Source organism: Mercurialis annua, linkage group LG4 (assembly GCF_937616625.2).
Source record: "Mercurialis annua linkage group LG4, ddMerAnnu1.2, whole genome shotgun sequence".
NCBI classification, from domain to species: Eukaryota; Viridiplantae; Streptophyta; class Magnoliopsida; order Malpighiales; family Euphorbiaceae; genus Mercurialis; species Mercurialis annua.
The window spans coordinates 38,076,923-38,099,358 of NC_065573.1; the positions used below are offsets into that span (position 1 = coordinate 38,076,923).

The 22,436-nt window shown below is 31.0% G+C and overlaps 2 protein-coding genes across 3 annotated transcripts; both read right to left on the bottom strand.

Moving 5' to 3' along the window:
- Nucleotides 1-4,296: 4,296 nt before the first annotated feature.
- On the bottom strand, nt 4,297-6,152 carry LOC126676495 (zinc finger A20 and AN1 domain-containing stress-associated protein 1). 2 transcript variants are annotated; one of them, XM_050370712.2, is made up of 2 exons: nt 5,903-6,152; nt 4,297-5,190 (listed from the first exon to the last, which is right to left on the bottom strand). In XM_050370712.2, the coding sequence occupies exon 2, from the start codon at nt 5,168-5,170 to the stop codon at nt 4,652-4,654; it is 519 nt and encodes a 172-aa protein (XP_050226669.1). In that variant the 5' UTR covers nt 5,171-5,190; nt 5,903-6,152; the 3' UTR covers nt 4,297-4,651. The 2 variants fall into 2 exon arrangements, with proteins under 2 accessions (XP_050226669.1, XP_050226670.1); XM_050370713.2 differs by lacking the exon at nt 5,903-6,152 and having other exon boundaries at nt 4,297-4,518; nt 4,605-5,309.
- A 3,463-nt stretch (nt 6,153-9,615) lies between these two features.
- LOC126676493 (uncharacterized) lies at nt 9,616-12,017 on the bottom strand. The gene is made up of 4 exons (XM_050370710.2): nt 11,582-12,017; nt 11,307-11,502; nt 10,712-10,843; nt 9,616-9,981 (listed from the first exon to the last, which is right to left on the bottom strand). Exons 1-4 carry the CDS (start codon nt 11,902-11,904, stop codon nt 9,901-9,903), a joined length of 732 nt encoding a protein of 243 aa, XP_050226667.1. The 5' UTR covers nt 11,905-12,017; the 3' UTR covers nt 9,616-9,900.
- Between the last annotated feature and the right edge of the window lie 10,419 nt (nt 12,018-22,436).

A 22,436-nucleotide genomic window follows, 5' to 3' on the forward strand; every position in this document is an offset into this window, starting at 1 on the left:
TTGTCTTTTTTCAGGACCCTCTCACTCAACCTTAAATGAGAAAATTTCATAAATTGACATTTTTTTCCAACAAAAAAGCACAAATTATCATAGTATAACTAGGGGTGTAAATGAACTGAGCCGTTCGCGAGCAGCTCGGTGTTCGGCTCGATAAGAGCTCGGTTCATGTTCGTTCGTATTCTAAACGAACCGAGCTCGAACTTGATTTTATGTTCGTTAATATAAACGAGCCGAACATGAACATAGTGGTGTTCGGCTCGTTTATGTTCGCGAACAGCTCGAATAAGAGTTCATGAACAAACTCGTGAACGAGCTCGATTAAGAGTTCGTAAACAAGTTCGTGAACGAGCTCGTATATAGTTCACGAACAAGCTCGTTTAGAAACTCGATTAGGTGTTCGCGGATTAATTCATATTTAGATTAATTTGTATAATTATGTTTCTAATTTATTCAGCTCATATTCGTGAACGAGTTCGATTAGATTGTTTTTAATTTATTCAGCTCATATTCGTGTTTGTTCGTTTAAAAGTTCGTGTTCGTTCGTTTATCCACTAAATGAGCGGGCTCGCGAACGAGCTTGTTTAGTACTTATCGAGTTCGTTCGCGAGCTTGTTCGTGAACGAGCTCGCTTAGTATTTATCGAGCTTGTTCGTGAGCTCGTTCGCGAACTTGTTCATTTAGCGGCTAAACGAACGAACACGAGCTGAACATGAACCGAACATGAACACTATAAAATTTAAACGAACCGAACATGAACACCCTGTTCAAAGCTCGACTGAACATGAACCGAACATGAACACCTTGTTCGCTAAACGAACCGAACATGAACAATCTAAAGCTCGGCTCGGCTCGGTTCATTTACACCCCTAAGTATAACATATGTTAAGTACCAAAACATGCACAAATTTTCATGTTAGTGATGATAGTGTTTTGGGGACCAATAAACCATCAAACGCAAGAAGACGACCAAATGCCATGGTCCATAAGTATGAATTTTAGCAATGGAATTTCTTTTCATGATGATTTCAATTCATTATTTTCTATAAAGTCACTTAAATTTAGCCTTTGGAAAAAAAAAAGTCACTTAAAACTTATCTCCGAATCTCTAAAGTTGATGAAATGCTTAACTTGATGAGAATTTCTACTACACTCTTCAACATCGATGTGCATTTAGTTCAAATTGAATTGATTTTTTATTTTAACAGAAATATTGTTAAAATATATAATTTTCAAATTTATCAACTGGTTCAGTTGATTTTTTAAATTTGATTTAATTTGTTAGTCAAATTTGTATTAAAATTTATTTATGTCTTAAATCAAACTAAATAAAAAAAACTGAAAAAAGTTATTGTTAAACAGAACTAAATTTTTGAATTAGTTCGATTTTTACACTCTCTCAAATCTTATCTATGGCCCTATCAACAAATGACAACTATAGATATGCAAGAGTCAAATCAAATCAAACCGGCAAATTTTGTACACTTCAATTTTATATTATAAAATGCCACCACATTCATGTATCTCTATTTTGAAAAACCTCACAAACCCTAGTAAATTTTCTTTTTCTTGTTCATTTGGGGGTGGTTTTTGGCCATTTTTAGCCAAAAATCACCCCACCAATCTCTCAAATTTAGTTTTTTTTTCATAGTTTTTATCTTTAGTTTTTGAATAAAGTTTCTTTATTGGCCAATTTTGGTCTAAATCTAGAAATTATTTTCTATCATAGTTTTTTAATTGAGATTAGATCTAATCTAATCGAAATTAAGAATAGTTTTTTTCATCTTTAGAGATGAAATTGTTTTTTGCGGTGCAAACGACTTAAATCTCTGAAACAATTATAGGCAGCATCTGACAACGGATTTCATCAAGTACAAGTATGTTTTGCGTCAATATCGATGTTGTTTTTAATCTTCAAGAGAACAAATGCATCACAGAAGATGTGATCAGTCGTGCATTCGAAGTTAGACTTATTTAGAACGTTCAATAAATCTGGATTTTATTATTAGATCTAGTTTTAGTCTACAAATTTGGGTGACCCTTGGTGGTTAGTTTAGCCCTAGTCGATGACTGTATTTTTACAGCTCTCATCATTTTTTCTAGAATAGTTGACTCAGTATGTTGAGAAACCGTTCATGTAATTTTCGTTATTATTAATGGAAATTTTAGCCTTTGTTAAAAAAAAAAAAATTATATTATAAAAACTCTTTTCAATTCGATTCGAATAGAAAAATAACAAAGTTTTAGAACAAAACAAAACAAACCACAGTTATTTATGGTCGTTTAATCCATTTCGACTCAATTTGATTTTTTTAATTTTAACTCGGGATTTTATTTGAACAGAAAACACATCCTTAATGACAACCTTAATAAAATATAGGATGTGTGCATGGTCTGCTCCACCATGGCAGGCCTTATGGTATGGCTTTGTCTATCCCGCAGGCCTTATGGATACTTTTTATTTTTCTTCTCCAATTCACTATCTCAGGATTAGGACTTCACAAATTTTTCTCCATAGTTTGTGGTCCGCGAATTGGCTTGAAAAGAATCACTTTTCATAAGATATAGTAATAGTAGGGTTCATTTAGATTCTTTCCCAATGTAATCACACAGGGTTTTAAGCAATTTGTTCCCAACACTACAAGTCACAGAAGTACTTGCAAACTGTTAATGAATGTACACCTGATTAAATAACAAGATAGATACAAACTTGAGCAAATTTGAATTTGATAAAAGCAGAGTTTCATCTAAAACAAATCATTATGATCCATTTATTTCGCTAAAGATAGACAAATGAATAAAGGAAGCCAAGCATAAAAGAAAAAAGAATTGATTCTCTCAACTAGTCCCTTAAAAGAGCTCCTGACGGAGGAGCCTTATTAAAAGAATTCGCACATTACTTTCGGTTGGGTGTCCCTGCCCTCCGGAGGGGATGAGGATACCGGGTTCAAAACATGCAGCTAAAGAGCAAGATTCATTCAATGCTTTGTAGCCGAGGGCGGGTTAAAACAATATAAACAATTATCAGAAGGACAAGCTCATCCAAGGAATGACCAAAACAAGCAAACACTAGGAACTCAAACATGATCTCGTTGTACGAAACTGCTTAGCATTGACTATGAAAATCGTTAGGAGTCCGATACTACATAATCGCTCAGTAGTGCCACTTATCACTATTCTACAGACTTCAGTAATTGATAATTAGAATTTGATTAGAGTTCTGATCATAACTTGCAATTCTAAAAACAGCTCAAACACTGCTAATTTCTTAGCTAAACAACAGATACGTATATGCTGATCTAAACCAAGAGAAAACAGAGGTGGTGGAAGTTAGTTCCACAACCACATGACATGCTGCAATAATGAAGTTAGGTTCAAATTGTTGATTAAAATATATAAAGTAACCAGACAAGAAGATCACAAAAATTTATACGAATGAAAGTAACAGCTTCGCACCCATTACAAACAAAGTTTGCCGTCATCTTTGGTCCATCACTCAAAAACCCTTCAAAAGGGGAAAATAAGTGAAGCTTTTGACAATGTGAATTAGGCCTTTCATCCCCATCCTAACGTGAATGAATTAGTGTGCACATGGTGAGAGGCAGTACAATTGAATTTAAACCACAAGTTCAAAAGATTTATAAATACAAGCTGCAAACAAATCATATTTTACTGCTTACTCATATTGCTGATATAGCTCATGGTGCTGAAAGCAAGAACTAAGCACATGCTTGCACCAAACTTAAAACAAATAACACTCAGTTCAAATTATTTAAAAGAGCTTTACATATTTTTATGTACATCAACTACCGTTTCTTGACAAATTAATACACCAATTCAAAAAAAATCCAAAAAAGACACTGTTTTGGAAATTCGGCTGACATATTATGAGTTCTCACCAATTTAGAACGATAGATAGATTTACCAACTTAAATAAAACCTGCTTAAATTGCAAAATCATGTAGATAATTTATGAATTAATATGCAAATAACTCAATTATTTACTACAATCCCTTATCACAAAGAAGATAACATAATTCACTTTGACACACCCTAACACAGAAAACAGAGAAAAGGCACATAACTTTTGAACCAGATTGATGCTTAGCAGAATAGTGGCAACAAGAAGCAGCAACAGAAGAAATGTATACATCATCTTGAATCACTTGGCAAAAACAGCAAACAATCATGAAAATTCTCGCATATAAATATATTCAAATGATCGGATGGATGACGCACAAGCAAGTGTAGAGATTTCAAGTTTCAACAATACAGTAAAGAATCGACATTCGAGTAGTATACACACAGAAAAGCAAGCAAATTTATATAAATATCAACGCGGTAAATAGATAGACAGATACATGGATCGGCACCGAAAAGAGGAAAGCCAAAGTATTCATAAGCAAACAATCCAGTGATCTCCATTTTATTATGGAATCAAACCTCCCCCAACTCTTCCCCTGAACACAATCATCCAATCCACTCTCTCCCCACATACCTTCCACATTACATTAACCAAACCTGCATAAAAAAGAACTTTATAAACCACTAAACACTAATAACCTATAATTCCAAAGAAACCTAACAACTGAAAATAAGACCAGCACCATCATCAAGAATAACAATCCAGACACTAGGATCATTATCCCCATCTTCAGAACCTCTCAACTTTATCAGCCTTCACAACTGGGTTCGCCTTGGCGATGGCGTTTCTCCCGTTTCCTTTGAAATCAAAAGAACAATCATGATTCTCCGGGTACCGATGACTCCCACAGAAAGTGCTACCGCACTTGCAAACAAACGCTGTCAACCCCACTTTTTTATTGCAGCACAAGCACCTGCTCGCTGCCTTCGGCGGCCCCTGATCAGCGGGGGCCGCCACCGCCTGTGTTGATCCCGATGAAGACGATGCAGATGAATTTTTCTCAATCACCGCAGGCTCAACCACCAATTCTTGATTATGGTTATTAATCTCTTGTTTGGGTTTGATGCTGAGCGTCTTTTCCATGGCAGCCTTAGCGGATGCGGCCTGTTCTTCTTGTCCACGGAAATCGCGGTAGCACTTAGAGCAAAGGTTCATATTCGACGCCGTGCCAAAGAACCCGCACCCGTTAGCGCAGAGGATCGATTCAGATGGAGGAAAGCTTGTGCTATCGTTTTGTTCAGAACCCATCTTCAAGATTGATTGAATTTCTACAACAACAAAAATTAGGGTTAGGGTTTCTCTGAAGTTTTCTGATTTATTTTTTAATTTCAATTGCTGGAGAAGACGATGAGAAAAACGATTGCGTGTTTGCAGTTAGCTGAAAATAATGATTCTCGAATCTTTAAATAGTTTAATTTCTGACTAAATTACCCTCTGGCTGATTTCACAAGAAACGTAAGACATGTGTATTAAGGAAAGACAATGAGTTGAATTTAGATTTTATGTAAGGTTATAATTGTCATTCAACTAGATTAATTTGAGAGCACAAGATTAAAATTTTAAAAAAACGATAAAGAAGCAGTATACGTGGACAAATAACGTGAAATTACTTAAATGTGCCCATAAAAGTTGACTATGTCGACATACGGTATAAGGAGAATGCTGACATTACACGCAAAATAAAAACAAGGAAATAAATTCAAGCACCTCCTTGAAGAATCCAAAAAAATATTTAACGTTGTTTACAGCTCACATCTAATATTGCTAAAAATTATCGATATTGTCAATTACTTCAATATTAAGAGTTTGCCAGAAACAATCTAAACCGTCCAATAATTTAGCCATCACAATCAAACGGCCAAAAAGTCACCACCAACCAAACCCCAAAAAAATTAAAAACGTTCTATCTGCACTTTAACATAAACAAGATCTGCCGATAAACAACCTTAAAAAATAATGAAATCAAAAGACGATGTGTACCTGTTATCGACGTAAGAAATCTCCGATTTAAATGTCTCTCCTCGTTTTCGATTTCGTATCGAATCCGATTATTAGATACGAGAAAACGTTTCGATTATTTTAACGTTTGAGAGAAAAGAGATTTAATTGAGATTGAGATTAAAATTGAACAAACAAAACAAAAAACCCTAATTTGAGAATGAAATTGACGTTAGGAAGGAAAAGAAGACATCTATTTATGTTTTTGTTTTTTATTTTTTTAATTCTAAACCTTTGTTTCTGTTCCTCCTGTTTTTATAGTATAAAGTTTTGTTTCCAAAGCGAACCCATGGTTTATTGTCGGTAATAAATTTATTTGATAAGTACTCAACAACCGTATTATCATAAAGCTCCTTCAATATTAGCTGTCCGATTTTGTATTCTAATTTCATTATGACCTCATATTTTTAATCCAACGGCTGTAACTTTTTCCCTGTAAAATTTGGAGTTGGTCCGTTTATGGGGTGAGAAATATAAAATTAGTAAAATAATAATGTGATTATGAATAAATAGCAGTTTTTTCCACGTCTTTTAAACTCCACTCGTTAGTTCCGTCACTTAATTTAAATTACATGCTTCTTCCCGAGGCTGCGGGTTTTCGTACGGCGTCGACGGTAGAACTTAACTTGGGGGCCCACAATGTTGGATAGAAAACTCACGCGCCAATTAAGGAGTGGGGTAGAGTGTTAACGGCACTGTAAATGAAAATATACTGTAGCGTTTGGTACAGAAATTGCTGTTGAGCGTGGGTTTGTCTTTTGATGGAAAAATCATAAGTCGGTGTGGGGCCTATAAATCGTCGAACCTCTGGGACAATATCATTGCATTAATGCCGTTACATGAATTTTTGAAATAGGCTAAATATATATTTATACTCTTGAACTTTAATGAGTTTGTCACTTATATGTTTTAACTTTCAATTTTTTATTATATTTAAAACAATGTTTTCTTTTAGGAATAAGCAATGTTCTCTTACTAGATCGTTCTAAAAATACATTATTTCCAAAAATAAATCTAGAAAAGATCCATAAATTCATACTTTGAAAATAATTTTATATAGTACAATTCTAAAAATTTATATTATAAAATTTCTTTAATCTAAAGAGTATCAAAAATAACATCAATTTTTACATAGTATTTCAAACTTATAAAATAGTTTTCCTGAATGAATTAGAATTCCAAAAGGAAACACATTCTAATTCCAAAAAATATTTAGAAATTTTTATGATTGCAAATAGTTTAAGGAAAGAACGTTACAGTAAAATTACTGTTAAAATAACAAGTTCAGATATTCAATTTTTTTCTAACTTAAAAAATTAAAAAGGCAAGAGAAGGATGCATTGGCTAAGCCAAAGTAGAGCTGGAAGAGGCAGCGCCCTACCTCAAATAAGAAAAATGAAAAATTACCTCTAGAGAAAATTATTTTTTTATTTATAGCAATAACTTGCTATAAAATTTTAATTGTATATTTAAGTACTAGATATTTACTGTAAGATAATATTTTTTGATTAGATTGTATTTTATCTCAAGTTACAGTCTGGCTTTGTCACCGAAAGAATATATTTTATCAAGCAATTACCAATGATCTATAATGATTATTAAGATTTGAAACAAAAACTTACAAGGATTATTAAATTATTATTAGGATGGCAAATATTTTGATTTACTTATTTAAGCTATTGCCATTATTAAGATTTTTGAGTGTGTATAGTTTGGTAGCTGGGCCAATGAGAAGGCCAAATCCGATAATGTAAGACTCAATTGTCTAATGAGAAGGCCAGATCCGATAATGTAAGACTCAATTGTCTATTTCAAATATTTGAAGGCCTAAACCCAGTAGCAGTTTATAAGAGCCTTGTCAATGCAGCATCAGCCCAAAGGCTCACAATTTAAAATGAATAAAATGAATAAATTTTATAAATAAAATAATTATGCTTCTTACACAAAATAAGACACCACCTCCTTCGACCTCCGGCCTCAACTGACACTGCCGGCCTTCTATCACCACCCGGCCTCCGGCCTCCGGCTTCCTACAAATTAAACTTTAAATACTAAAATTTTAAACTCTCAATATTTGAAAATGAACGAAAATTACAAATATTTTGAAAAATTAATATAATTCCTTAACAATCCTTTGAGAAATTTCCGTACACATATGGATCACTAACGTAGACTTTACAAATAATAATTATACCACATAGTTTTTAAAAATATTTAAATTAAATATTAAAGAGTCATCTTCCAACGAACGATATTTTTACTATTTACCTTTATGATCCACTAATGAATTGTATTGTAGGTGAAAATGGAATACAAATATTCATAAAATAAAATAATGGAATTTTAAAAAAATATGAGAGAACGAGTAATTCCAATCTAATTTCATGAAGACGATAGTGATTATTTCTATAAATAAATTAAAGAGCAAATTTTTAGCAATGCTCAAAATGACAAACTCTTGATTATACAGAGAGGGAATAAAGATGATTTGATTATTAATATTAAAATGTTCAAATTCGCTTAATTTTAATTTTAATCAATCAAAATGCAATTACTTGTTAACCTTTTTTTTAAGGCTAAAACTTCCATTTATGATAAGAAAAATTTACAAAAAAGACACTGTTTTGGAAATCCGGTTTGACGTATTATGAATTTTTTTTCTATACCCGTGACTTGTTATTTAGATTTGTAAAAAAGATCGATTGTAAGCTAGCAAGTTCTCTCATCAAAATCCCACAAGCTAACTTATTTATGAATAGGGTTTGTTTAGAACTCAAATGAATGACGTACGAGTTAAATTCGAGTCAAACTTGAATTTGATATATGTTTTAGGAGCAGATCTCAAGTTTCAGTCGTCAAATCTCGATCCCTTATCGAATTCAACCACCAAGGTGAAGCCGAACTTGAGCATTCCAAAACTCAACTGCGGTTCAATTACACTTATACATATCTTTTAAGCTCAATTAAACTCACATTCTTATAGTGGTAATATTAGAAACCAAGCACTGTTTTTAACCTTAGCCTAAATCTCCATTTGTCGAAGTCAACTTTTATATAATTTTGAGCCTTTAGTTTAACCTTCACCTTAGGTTGCTTGATTTTAAAATGTGGAATTGCATGATGGCCCTTTGGGTTCCTCTCAACACCTTTGCTTGTATTATTTGAATCAAAATAGTTGGACTGTTCGAACAAAGGAACCACAAATTCTTTAACCCGGCTGTAACCAAACACGGACATCTAATAATACCTATAATTCTTGAGTTGGGCCAATCAATTTCAAAGCATAAGACTACGATAAACAGAATCAATGAATCCATTTGTGCAGATGAAATACAATCGTTGACCACATACACCCGCACCACTCCACTACATGAACACAAGATAATGAATATACTAGAAAGATATTATTTTATTTATTAATCTTAAACTTGAGAAATTCTTAGATAGACTCAGTCCACCACGTCATCCATGGACTAAGCCTATCACGTAATGACATTTCTGTAAAATGATGGCAATCTTGTAACGTTATTTATTCCTTATTTACACATTTGAATAAATAATATTACAAGATTGCCATCATTTTAATGACGTGTTATTACGTGATAGGTTGTCTACCTAAGAATTTCTCCTTAAACTTAATGAAAGAAGTACGGAAAATATGGGATTAGAAAAGAAAAGAAACATGGAGCAATATATCATGGGCTAAATGAAATTTTTAATTTAGTCAACTAAGACTAATGTAAAACCCAAGGCAGTTTTCTGTAGCCATGGAAGCACAAGTTAGCATCATTTACTACTCCGAATCAAAAAAATGCCCAAAATAAGCAGGGGTCATAATTCTGCAGCCTTGCTAATTTTTCATCCAATGTATCGTAAATAAAATTTAATCACATACGGTGTATACATATGGAGTATTGGAATTAGATAAAAAAAAAATGAATTTTATGCCTTCTGTTCATATGAGTTCTCAAGGACTGGGACTAACCATATATCAAGCGGCAGCGTTCGCTGAATGAACCAACCAGTCGAGAGACCACTTCCTTGAAGAACACAGATGCCACCTGTAACAAACCGTAATAAGAGAAATCAGGATGCTCACTGTCAATATAATTTTCAAATTCCAAATCTACCACACTTTTTTAGAGTCAAACAGTGAGCACAAGCATAACTCTAAGTGTGACAAGAAATGTATATGAAAACTTGTTGAAATCCAATCTGTGATTCTCAACAAGATTCGAGAGTGCTTGTTTGCATGAACCATTTTGTTGTGACAGTTTCCATATGCCAACATTTTACAAAGACACAAGTCATCTGTTCTAAATCACATATTTTTAGTTTCATAAACACAAAATTTTTCATTCCAATAGATGATCTGACGAAGTTAAATAGAACTCAGCTCAGCACCAACTCAAATATCAATAATATATACAGCTGAAAGGGTGCCTGGTATATCTGCTCATTCAGACAACTACGATAACCAACTAAGCAGAGTTCCCAGTATCAAAAGTGTTTCCTTACCAAAACCACAAGTCTATTGGTGTTAAATCCCAAAGGCCTTACACAAGTTTTGTTATGTATAATTTACTCGAAAGTAACGCGATTATGTAAGAAGTGCACGACATGCCTCCTAATTATGTTAATTGGATACTGGTAAATGTTATAAATGAATGAATGGAGTTTCAGAATAGTAGTATTATTTTGATTATTTTTAACATGTAAGACGTGTACACAGAAAGAGGTGTCTCAATATTTCACAGAAATAACTATGGGAGAAAAGGAAGTGACTGTCACCTGTCTGTAAAGTGGTGACTGGAACTTAAAATCCACCATAAAATGGAGGTCACAAGTTCCTGGGACGGGTCCCGGGTTGAACTCCCAAATGTTTATCAAATGATCAAAAAGAGTACTCTCTGATACTGTCGTCTGGAATCAATAAGCAACTTGATTAACCAACAAGGAGGATAATATAAATTCAATAAACTTCAAATTATAACAGAAACACAACAATAATAGGTCCAGTATATTAGCAATTACATAAGTTGAAACTAAGCCAAGAGATTACGAAACTATAGCTGAAGGAAAGAGCCACAATTCATGTTAAAATAAGCAAACTTTTTTGTTTGAACTCAAGTATCTCAAGACTCAAAAACAAGCTGTGAAAACATACATTATGGACTATTATTTGAATAAATGCATCATTTAAAGTCAGACATTATGACTCATAAAAAGTACAGTGTTCTCCTATTCAATCAATTTAATTTGTCAGACAAGCATCCACAAAAGCTATCAAATACAAATGCTTCTTGATTACTCTACCAAAATGCTCATTTGATGTGATAATACACAATGCCTCATAATTGAACATGAAGAACAAATGCATAATTACCTTTACTGATTTAGGTCTCTGCAATTCAACATGAGAAACGTAACTCTCAACAAGAAATTTAAAACCGATCTCCAACTCAGCATCAAATGATCCATCAGGATAGTGTCTAATTATCTCAGAACGTTGACACCACGGAACAAATCCATGATAAAAATCAACAGCTGCAACCACATCATATAACTGCTCTGGAGAATAACTAAAATTTTAAAACAAATTCATATCAGCTCCACTTCTAAAAAATAATAAAAACAATAATAAATCATTATAATAATTACCCTAGAACGAGTCTCTCTTCGTAAACTTTTGATAAAACACCGCCTTCTTCGCCATCTCCGCAACCAAGAAACTGTCTCCTCTGAGATTTATTATAATTACACAAGCCTCCTAATGTAGAGCTAAAATTGTGACTCCTAAAATCATTATCTCCATCAATCAATTCATGTACCGAGGGTGTTGATATGTGAGCAATGCTACTGTAAGGTCGCATATGATTAAAATTAGAGGTCTGGTTTTTTGTCGATCTGATTAAACATTTAGCAGCGTTTCTATTCGTAATTAAGGAGCGGAGTGCTTTTGTGGTTGACATGAAAGGCGCCATTTTAGATTTTAAGTTGAAGAATCATCAGCACTGTAACCAGACAAACAAAATTAAAATAAAAAAATTGAAAATGAAACCCTAAGCGGTAATAGAAAAAAAATAGAAAAAGACGAGATGAAATTTAATAGTGCACCTTATTATTAACAAATAAACAGGGGAATCAGTGAAATTAGAGGTAAGGACGTAATTTGGAGAAATTGAATAGTATAAATTGTAGTCTCGAAGGCTAATTTCTATATGAAATGGTTGTTTATAAAAAGTTATTTTCCAAATACAATCTCAACCGTCAATTAAGATAGAGTCATAATTAAAAAAACACTACAAGAAAAGGGATTTTTAACGACCAGTATATTGCGAGGGGCTAATCATTATATTTATGAATTGCCGCTGCCGCAAACTGCATCCGCCATCGTCAATTTACAGGTTTGTTTATTGTATATATCGTAGACTCTAAATACAAGAATTTTGATGAAGTTGGTTTGATATTGACGGCTACTTTTTGAGAAAAAAATCATCACATGCATTCATTATAGTGTTGATGATGACAATCGAATGACCAATGATCAATATCAACTTGATGCCTGTCATTGTGTCTTGTTTTGGAATAAATCGCTGCCTCTTCTACGGCGGTTATGCCGTCCCCTTCTTTCAAAAACTGCTTCCATGGACTCCTTTTTACTTATTGTATCTGTTAACCGCCATGGAGGAACTAACAATTCAAAAGTAATTTTCACTATATTTTGTAAAAAATTAATTATAATTAACGCCATGGACAATCTTTTATGATTGAAGTGTCACTGATAGCTTTTCAAAATTGTTCCAAATGAAACTTTCCCATTAATTCCTGTTCAACAACTAGAATCACCATTTTCTTACAAATTCCCATATCAATTCATTGAACTCTGTTGGTTACTATGAATCCTGAGATCAAAAGCTTGGCATAAGAGAATTATATTGTTGATGATTTAAATTGAAACAACAATATTTTTATTTTTATTAGATAAATTATATTTATTTTCTTCTATACATGAGAGAATTCTATATTTTTTATCTATGAAAGTTTCAATTCATTTTTTCTATATATCTATAATTTTTCAAATTCACCAACTTTATCGTGCATACAAAGTAATAATGACAATTTCAAATTTTAAATTTTAACAATTTATCTTATTATATGACAAGTTTTAAAACTCAATTAAAATTTATATAAAATATGTTATCTAAAATGTAAAATAAAATTTTGATTGAAAAAGTTATTCTCATACGAAATTGAAATTTCTATATTTGTTAATGTTCTTGCAAAGTAGCAATTTATTAGCTTTCATAAAACTTACAAGTATGGCAATGTAAATAAAAAGAAATCAATTAAAAGATAAAGGAAAATATTTTATTGATTATTTATTAAAATAATATTTTTGTATTGTCGTATAAACTCTCTATCCCCAATTGGGTGTTTATTGCCCCTTTATGGGTGTTTATATCCCATATGGCGAGTTTTTTTTATCACGTTTACTTATGCAAAAGGGGCTTCTCAAATGGCCCCTCTAGCTCACATCCTTCCTCGGCTACCTCATTGGACACCGCTACTGTCAGGTAAGATCGAATTAATTTTATTAAGTTCGTAATTTAAATAATCAGGTATTCTATTATGGTGATTGTTGCTCTGGATGATCTCGACATTTCAATTTTTGCTTTCCTACAAAATCAAGGTAATATTTATAGCACATTAGCCGCTATCAACTGTAAGTAATTTTTTCATTTTTATTTTATGTTTATTACTCATAATTGCTACCGTTCGTTTAACAAATTATCCATATATTGGTATTTAATTTGTTAAATGAATGTGTAATTGGATGGCTCAAATAGTAGCCGCGAAGTCCACTTTTAGTTCTTTTATTTCAAGAGGGTTTCATCATCTTCATGAGATGACCTTTCTTATTATATATTTATATATTGTTATCTTTGGCAAAAAAAATAATTGTAGAGTCGAAGATGTTTCGAGGATTTTATACTTTTCAATTTTTGTGTTTTTAGAATCGAAAGTGTAATAGAAGAAGAAAAGAAAAGCATGCTGAGGTTTCTGTTAATTTACGTCAGCGAACCACGTGGATTTTTCCATTTGATGGGAGTCTTCTGAATTTTACCAGCTACTTTTGGCTGGACAATACAATTTTGGATTTTCATTCTTTTCTTCTGAGTTTTATTATAATTAAAACTTTTCTAATGACACTATTACTTGGCTTGTCATTAAAAAAGTTTATTGATATATATTCCTAAGATTTTTTCTAATTTTATTTTTGTTGTAAATGGTTTAGCAATATAATTTTCATTTATCAATTTCCAAATAATTGCAAGTGAGGGCCTAAAAGCATCTACAATGTAGAGTTTTAAAGCTTAATATCTGATTGGTATTGTGCATTTTTTATTGTGAGTGCTCAATACTTATTGAGCGGTTGGTATACACTAACCATTCAATAAGGGACTCACTCCTTTGTTTTATTTTTTGTTAATAAAAATGTGGGATTTTTATTGGTTTATTTTTTAAGGTCTAACTATTATAAAAATTATATAATAAATATGAATTTAATAAACAAACAGGCGTGGCATGGCTATCAAATTCAAAAATAGTCTAACGACTATGAATGCTAAGCTAATGACTGCACTTTTCCGCGTATTTCAGAGGTGTGCGACTTCTATACCCGTGACCTGATATTGTCAATTACTTCAATATTAAGAGTTTGCCAGAAACAATCTACACCGTCCAATAATTCATCCATCAGAATCAAATGGCTAAAAAGTCACCACCAACCAAACTCCAAAAAAATTAAAAAAATTCTATCTGCGCTTTAACATAAACAAGATCTGCCGGTAGACAGCCTTCAAAAAAAAATCAAAAAACGATGTACCTGTTATCGGCGTAAGAAATCTCTGATCTAATTGTCTCTCCTCGTTTTCGATTTCGTATCGAATCTGATTATTAGATACGAGAAAACGTTTCGATTATTTTAACGTTTGAGAGAAAAGAGATTTAATTGAGATTGAAATTAAAATTGAACAAACAAAACAAAAAACCCTAATTTGAGAACGAAATTGACGTTAGGAAGGAAAAGAAGACATCTATTTATGTTTTTGTTTTTTGTTTTTTTAATTGTAAACCTTTGTTTTTGTTCCTCCTGTTTTTATAGTATAAAGTTTTGTTTCCAAAGCGAACCCATGGTTTATTGTCGGTAATAAATTTATTTGATAAGTACTCAACAACCGTATTATCATAAAGCTCCTTCAATATTAGCTGTTCGATTTTGTATTCTAATTTCATTATGACCTCATATTTTAATCCAACGGCTGTTACTTTTTTCTTGTAAAATTTGGAGTTGGTCCGTTTATGGGGTGAGAAATATAAAATTAGTAAAATAATAATGTGATTAGGAATAAATATCAGTTTTTTTTCACGTCTTTTAAACTCTACCCGTTAGTTCCGTCACTTAATTTAAATTACATGCTTCTTCCCGAGGCTGCGGATTTTCGTACGGCGTCGACGGTAGAACTTAACTTGGGGGCCCACAATGTTGGATAGAAAACTCACGCGCCAATTAAGGAGTGGGGTAGAGTGTTAACGGCATTGTAAATGAGAATATAGTGTGGCGTTTGGTACAGAAATTGCTGCTGAGCGTGAGTTTGTCTTTTGATGGAAAAATCGTAAGCCGGTGTGGGACCTATAATCGTCGAACCTCTGGGACAATATCATTGCTTTAACGCCGTTACATGAATTTTTGAAATAGGCTAAATATATATTTATACTCTTGAACTTTAATGAGTTTGTCACTTATATGTTTTAACTTTCAATTTTTTATTATATTTAAACAATATTTTCTTATAGGAAAAAGCAATGTTCTCTTACTAGATCGTTTTAAAAATACATTATTTCCAAAAATAAATCTAGACAAGATCCATAAATTCATACTTTGAAATTAATTTTATATAGTATAATTCTAAAAATTTATATTATAAAAATTATTTAATCTAAAGAGTATAAAAAATAACATCAATTTTTACATAATGTTTCAAACTTATAAAATAGTTTTCCTGAACGAATTAGAATTTCAAAAGAAAACACATCCTAATTCCAAAAAATATTTAGAAGTTTTTATAACTGCAAATAGTTTAAGGAATGAACGTTACAATAAGATTACTGTTAAAATAACAAGTTCAGATATTCAATTTTTTTCTAACTTAAAAAGTTAAAAAGGGAAGAGAAGGATGCATTGGCTAAGTCAAAGTAGAGTTGGAAGAGGCCGCGCCCTACCTCAAATAAGAAAAATGAAAAATTACCTCTAAAGAGAACTATTTTTTTATGAGGAAATTAGACTCATCACCTGATTATCAAAAATAATTTCAAAAATACTTGAGCATCTTTTTTTTTCTGTCAACACTTGATTCCACCTTTTTATTTCATCTAGCACTTGATTCCACTTTTTTATTTCATCCAGCACTTGATTTCACCTTTTTATTTCATCCAGCACTTGATTTCACCTTTTTATTTCATCCAACACTTAACCCAACTTTTTTATTTAGTCCAACATTTAACTTCATTTTTTTATTCATCCAACATTTAACTCCATTTTTTAAAAATTTAGAATTTAGATTTTAAAATTTTAGAGATTTAGGGTTTATGATTTTAGGGTTAGGGTTTAGTATGATTTAGGGTTTAGCATGATTTAGGGTTTAGGGTTTAAGATTTTGGATATAGGGTTTAGCATGATTTAGGGTTTAGGGTTTAGCATGATTTCGGGTTTAGGATTTAAGATTTAGAATTTAGAGTTTAGGGTTTAGGATTTAGCATGTTTTAGGGTTTAGAGTTTGGAGTTTAGGGTTTAAAGTTTAGGTTTTAGCATGATTTAGGGTTTAGGTTTAGTATGATTTAGGGTTTAGGGTTTAGAGGAATAAGATTTTAAGTGTTAGGTTTAATGTTTTTATTAAATCAAGTGCTAGGTGCAATTTATTTTGTTTTGTAAGTATTGTCCGCAAATAAAAACGAACATAAGTATTTTTGAGATTATTTTAACAAAATCAAGTATTTTTCAACTTTTCCCTTTTTTTATTTATAGCAATAACCCGCTTTAAAAATTTAATTGTATATTTAAGTACTAGATATTTACTGTAAGATAATATTTTTTGATTAAATTGTATTTTATCTCAAGTTACAATCTGGCTTTGTCACTGAAAGAATATATTTTATCAAGCAATTACCAATAATCTATAATGATTATTAAGATTTGAAACAAAAACTTACAAGGATTATTAAATTATTATGAGGATGAAAAATATTCTAATGTACTTATTTAAGCTATTGCCAATGCCATTATAAATATTTTTGAGTGTGTATAGTTTGGTAGCTGGGCCAATGAGAAGGCCAGATCCGATAATGTAAGACTCAATTATCTATTTCAAATATTTGAAGGCCTAAACCCAGTAGCAGTTTATAAGAGTCTTGTCAATGCAGCATCAGCCCAAAGGCTCACAATTTAAAATAAATAAATCTTATAATAATAAAATAATTATGCTTCTTACTTACACAAAATAAGACATCACCTCCTTCGATCTCCGGCCTCAACTGACACTGCCGGCCTTCTATCACCACCCGGCCTCCGGCTACTGGCCATTACCCCTAGATCCTAAAAATTAAACTTTAAATGCTAAAGTTTTAAACTCTTAATATTTGAAAATAAACGAAAATTACAAATATTTTGAAAAATTAATATAATTCTTTAACGATCATTTGAGAAATTTCCGTACACATATGGATCGCTAACGTAGACTTTACAAATAATAATTATACCACATAATTTTTTAAAATATTTAAATTAAATATTAAAGAGTCACCTTCCAACGAACGATGTTTTTACAATTTACCTCTATGATCCACCAATGAATTATATTGTAGGTGAAAATTGAATACAAATATTCATAAAATAAAATAATGGAATTTTAAAAAGATATGAGAGAACGAGTAATTCCAATCTAATATCATGAAGACGATAGTGATTATTTCTATAAATAAATTAAAGAGCAAATTTTTAGCAATGCTAAAAATGACAAACTCTTGATTATACAGAGAGGGAATAAAGATGATTTGATTATTAATATTAAAATGTTCAAATTCGCTTAATTTTAATTTTAATCAATCAAAATGCAATTACTTGTTAACCTTTTTTTTAAGGCTAAAACTTCCATTTATGATAAGAAAAATTTACAAATATGAATGAGTTTTCAACAAATTTAAGACAATAATGAGAGTTGTGAATAAGTCATCGAATAAAGTTATTTCAACCATCAAAAGGTTACCCAAATACATATATGGTTCAGATATTGAAAAAACGATCTTGAAATCACTTGATTCTTGAAATTTCAAACTTTTCAAGTCTTATCTTCAATCTAGATTCTAAAGTACGATCCGCTTGATCCGTTAAATCCTAATTTTCCGATCTTCTCCTTTAATAGATCTCAAAAAAACAGATCAAACACATCCCAGTTTTTTTTATTCAAATACAAGAAACTTTCCAAATAGAGAGATAAATTTAATAAAAAAAAATATCATAAAGATTAATAATAATTTAGACGGAAAAAAGATGATTTCTCAGATTAAGAATATCGAAAATATTTTTTTCCACCCTCTAAACAATTAAGATGAGAGAAAAGTTTTTAGATAGAAGAAATAGACTTTTTTTAAAGAGAAATGAGAAATCGATGCTTTCAAACATGTTTAGAAAGATAAAATTCAATTTTTATTCAACTTTTTTGGTGCTATTCTGATTTTTGGTGATAAAGTAACTTAGAAAGTAATTGTGTTTGTTCTTTTTAGATCAATAAACAAAATTTATAACCTTTAGGAGCGCAAGCCACATGCATTACTAATAGTAATAGTAATAGGATGAACAAACATTCGGTTAAGTTAAAAATCGATAAATTTAATCAAAATCTAAATTTTAGTATGCCGACTCTATAGCTACATTGACTGTTGAGCAGGATGCATAATTGGCTATAAAATTGGAAGTTTTCATAAGTGGGATATCATGATCTCAACCCCCAACTATGAGTTTTATTTTCTTTGCAAAAATCGGACGTACCATGAATTATTTGGCAATATCCGCAAGTGTATGTATAATTATGTACAGTTTGAAATATTAGTACTCATCGAGTATCAAAATGGGCATGATGCCAATAGTAAGTGGTGCAAGAGAGAATGATGAATGTATACACCAGTATAAAATTGCAATATACCATTTATTGGATTAGACATCTCATCTATAAAATAGAGTCTATTCATCACGCTATATCTAGATAAAACTAATTAAATTTTATCAAATTACTAAAAAAATATGTCAACTGTTTGTTAATATAATGTATCCGGCAAAAAAAAAATTGTTCAAAAGGCATGTTCTTTTCCTAATTCTTTTCGAGAAAATCGCTATTGTCACTTGATATAAAAAATTGAACGACATAATAAAAAAGTAACAATTGCGAGAGTTGAGAAAATAAAATAAAAGACGGTTGATTTTTTCAAAAGGACGACTCAGGCAATTTATCTGCTCCTTAATGGTGTATGGCTCATAGATATAATAGATATAAAAATTAAACAAAAATTATGGTAATTAATAAAAATATATAAATTTATATTTAAAAAATAATTATACAATAATAGATATACGTTTATTTTATTTTGGATGGGAGTTGAAGGCACTTGAAGATATGGTAGAAGATAGAAGAAGAGAAGCTCATGTCTTGGTTGACTATATTGTAAATGTAGGCTCATTATATTGTTTTCAAGTAGTAGAGGTAGTAAAACAAGATATAAGTGAAGGTTTGAAGAGTGATTCTAGTCCTCTTCTTAATTAATTTATAGTATTCATAATACATATATATGGATCCTCCATCCCCTATTCAAAAAATGGCATGATTATCATCATTACAATGTGCATTTATTCTCATTTCTTTCGTCGATCACTTGATAAGAATTTAATTGAATATTTTTCATTTTGCCTCACATATTATGTACAGTGAACTCTTTTAGCCATCTAAAAACTAATTAGTGTTAAGTGGAAGACTCTCAACATAAACATATGTCCATCCACATATTATTATAATTCTATTTTCGACTCTCTTTTATATGTAGTGCGACCATGCCGACTGACGAGTAACCAATCCTTCCTACCACTTTCAACATTTTTCTCACGAGTAGCATAACTAAACCAAACAACTAATATATCCTCATTTTTGGCCACATTCAAATTTTAAATTGTGTGGAATAAGATTTTTCTACCATATAAAATCTATTTTAAAATCAATTAGTGTTAAGTAGAGACAAACCAATATAAAAATACATATTCATTCACATTCACAACCAACATGAGATAATTTCACTTTCAATGATTTGAGTTAGAATATTAAATGATAAATAATAAGTGTAAAATATATTTATAATATGACGAGGAACCATACATTGAAGTCGGGTTCAGCCTCCGGTATTGGAGCTTGTCTGGCAAGGAACCATGCCGGACAGCCCATTGCTTCAATTGCTAGACGTTCCACAACAGCCATATGTTCCTCCAACTCGTCGGTAGAATTTGATCCCATGAAAATATACGGCCGCAAAGGTTTGAATTGGTGATATTTGAAGTTCTAATATTTGGTTGGAATTAATTTCCCATGTCATTTAATTTAAGTGCATTATTTTCATATGTGACATTTTGTTTAACAATTTTATATTTGTTAACGGAGCTTGAAACATGCTAATAACAGACATCCAAACGAGGGACTTAAATATGTGTTTTTTTTCTGAATTGAGGGGCCAAAAGAAATAAAATAAAGTTTAGAGACCAAATAATTAAAACACATAGTTTAAGGATTTAATAATGGATTCAGCCTTTTTCTATATAATGGAGGTAAACAATTGTCATAACCATGTATATCTTGTATTCATTTAATTGCATCTAATATTGAAATGTTTGCTTATTATTTTCTATTAATTATTTGTTCAGTTATGTCTAATTGTACAGCACCTTTTTTTTAGAAACACACACTTGTTACATCACCTAAGTATTATTTGAGGTATATTTTCATTACATGGTAATAATTTTGAGATAACTATATTCTTCATATACATGAATGTATTTATGTACATGGCGATTTCCTTGCATCCTAAGAGAACATGAGTGTCCATGAGATTATTTTGGCTATAAGATTGATTACAAGTCATCCTTTGATGGTAATTGAAGCAACAGTATATGATTATATTTTCGCATCATTTTTTTGCATATTATTTTTAAGAAGAATGACGGGATTAACGCTGCTCTAATTTCATAATTACGGTAGGAGCTATCTACTAATTTATTTTTCTAAATAATTATCTCTCATTTTTAGTCTATCTATTCATAAAAATTATGAACTGGAGAACATAGCAAAAATAGAATATCAACCAATTAATTTCATAAATAAATATTAACCTATGCATCATCTACAACGAAAATAATAATGTTAAGCCAAAGTCAGCATGTTCAAGCCAAATGCCACCCATATTGTAGTCCGTAAATCTTCCACCACAATGTATAAAAAAATATGTTTTTGTAGGTAATCCATATAATTTTTAGTAGTTATTTGGTGATTTTTCCAGTTGGTACAACTGACTCGTATTGTGAAGCAACATGTGTTATCATAAACTTTATAATTATTTTAAAAAAACATGAATTTTTAATTTAGAAGAATATCTTTTGTAAATTCTTAATTTAACGTTGTATTTTAATAAAGTTTGGATTTAGCGGTGTATTTTAATAAAATTTCTAATTTACGGACCATTCTCATGGTTTTTAAATTTAGCGAAGCATTTTTGTAAAAAAATTATTTTAATAAAAAATTATTTTATTTTTATTTTCTATTATAAAATTATTATTAGTGGAACAATTTCATAATATTAATTTTATATGAATTCCAACATTCTCACGAGATCCATCTTTAAAATCAATTTGTTTTCTCTTTAAAAGCTAAGGTTAATCATCATCAAAATAGGATGATAAGGCTCCTCTTATAATGTCAAGCTTGTTTTGTTTGTATTTTAGTCATGAAATGCATTTGATGGGGTTTCCAGGCCCTCAATGTAACATTTGACTCTTAGTTATTTGTGTTCAAACTAAACATAATGAGCTAAATAAAAAGTGAATCTATTTTAATGGTCCACCATTTATATATTTCTCATAATAAAGATCTTCAAAACCTTCTAAAATGTCTTTTAAATTTCTCACGTACGTCCTTAGAAACACAAGATTGCTCTATGAACCCCACTTCTAGTTTACCTATCCATATATGGGCATAACACTAACCCTCACTATAATTTTATGGCTAAATCCATCCCAAAATAGATCCCTATTATATGATATTACCTTAATTTTGTTTCACTGTACTTTTACCACTTTTTTTTCATTTTAAAGAGTCTTTTTTTTCATTAATTTTGTATATTCTTCGATTTCTTCCAGAAGCAGATG

Bases quoted from the DNA above. Each gene is read 5' to 3' on its own strand.
- LOC126676495 (XM_050370712.2), bottom strand. From the start codon at position 5,170: ATGGGTTCTGAACAAAACGATAGCACAAGCTTTCCTCCATCTGAATCG.
- LOC126676493 (XM_050370710.2), bottom strand. From the start codon at position 11,904: ATGGCGCCTTTCATGTCAACCACAAAAGCACTCCGCTCCTTAATTACG. The intron at 10,844-11,306 runs GTAATTATGCAT...TATTGATTCCAG, and splicing joins AGAGACCTAAATCAGTAAAG to ACGACAGTATCAGAGAGTAC. The intron at 9,982-10,711 runs GTGACAGTCACT...GGTTTGTTACAG, and splicing joins AGTCACCACTTTACAGACAG to GTGGCATCTGTGTTCTTCAA.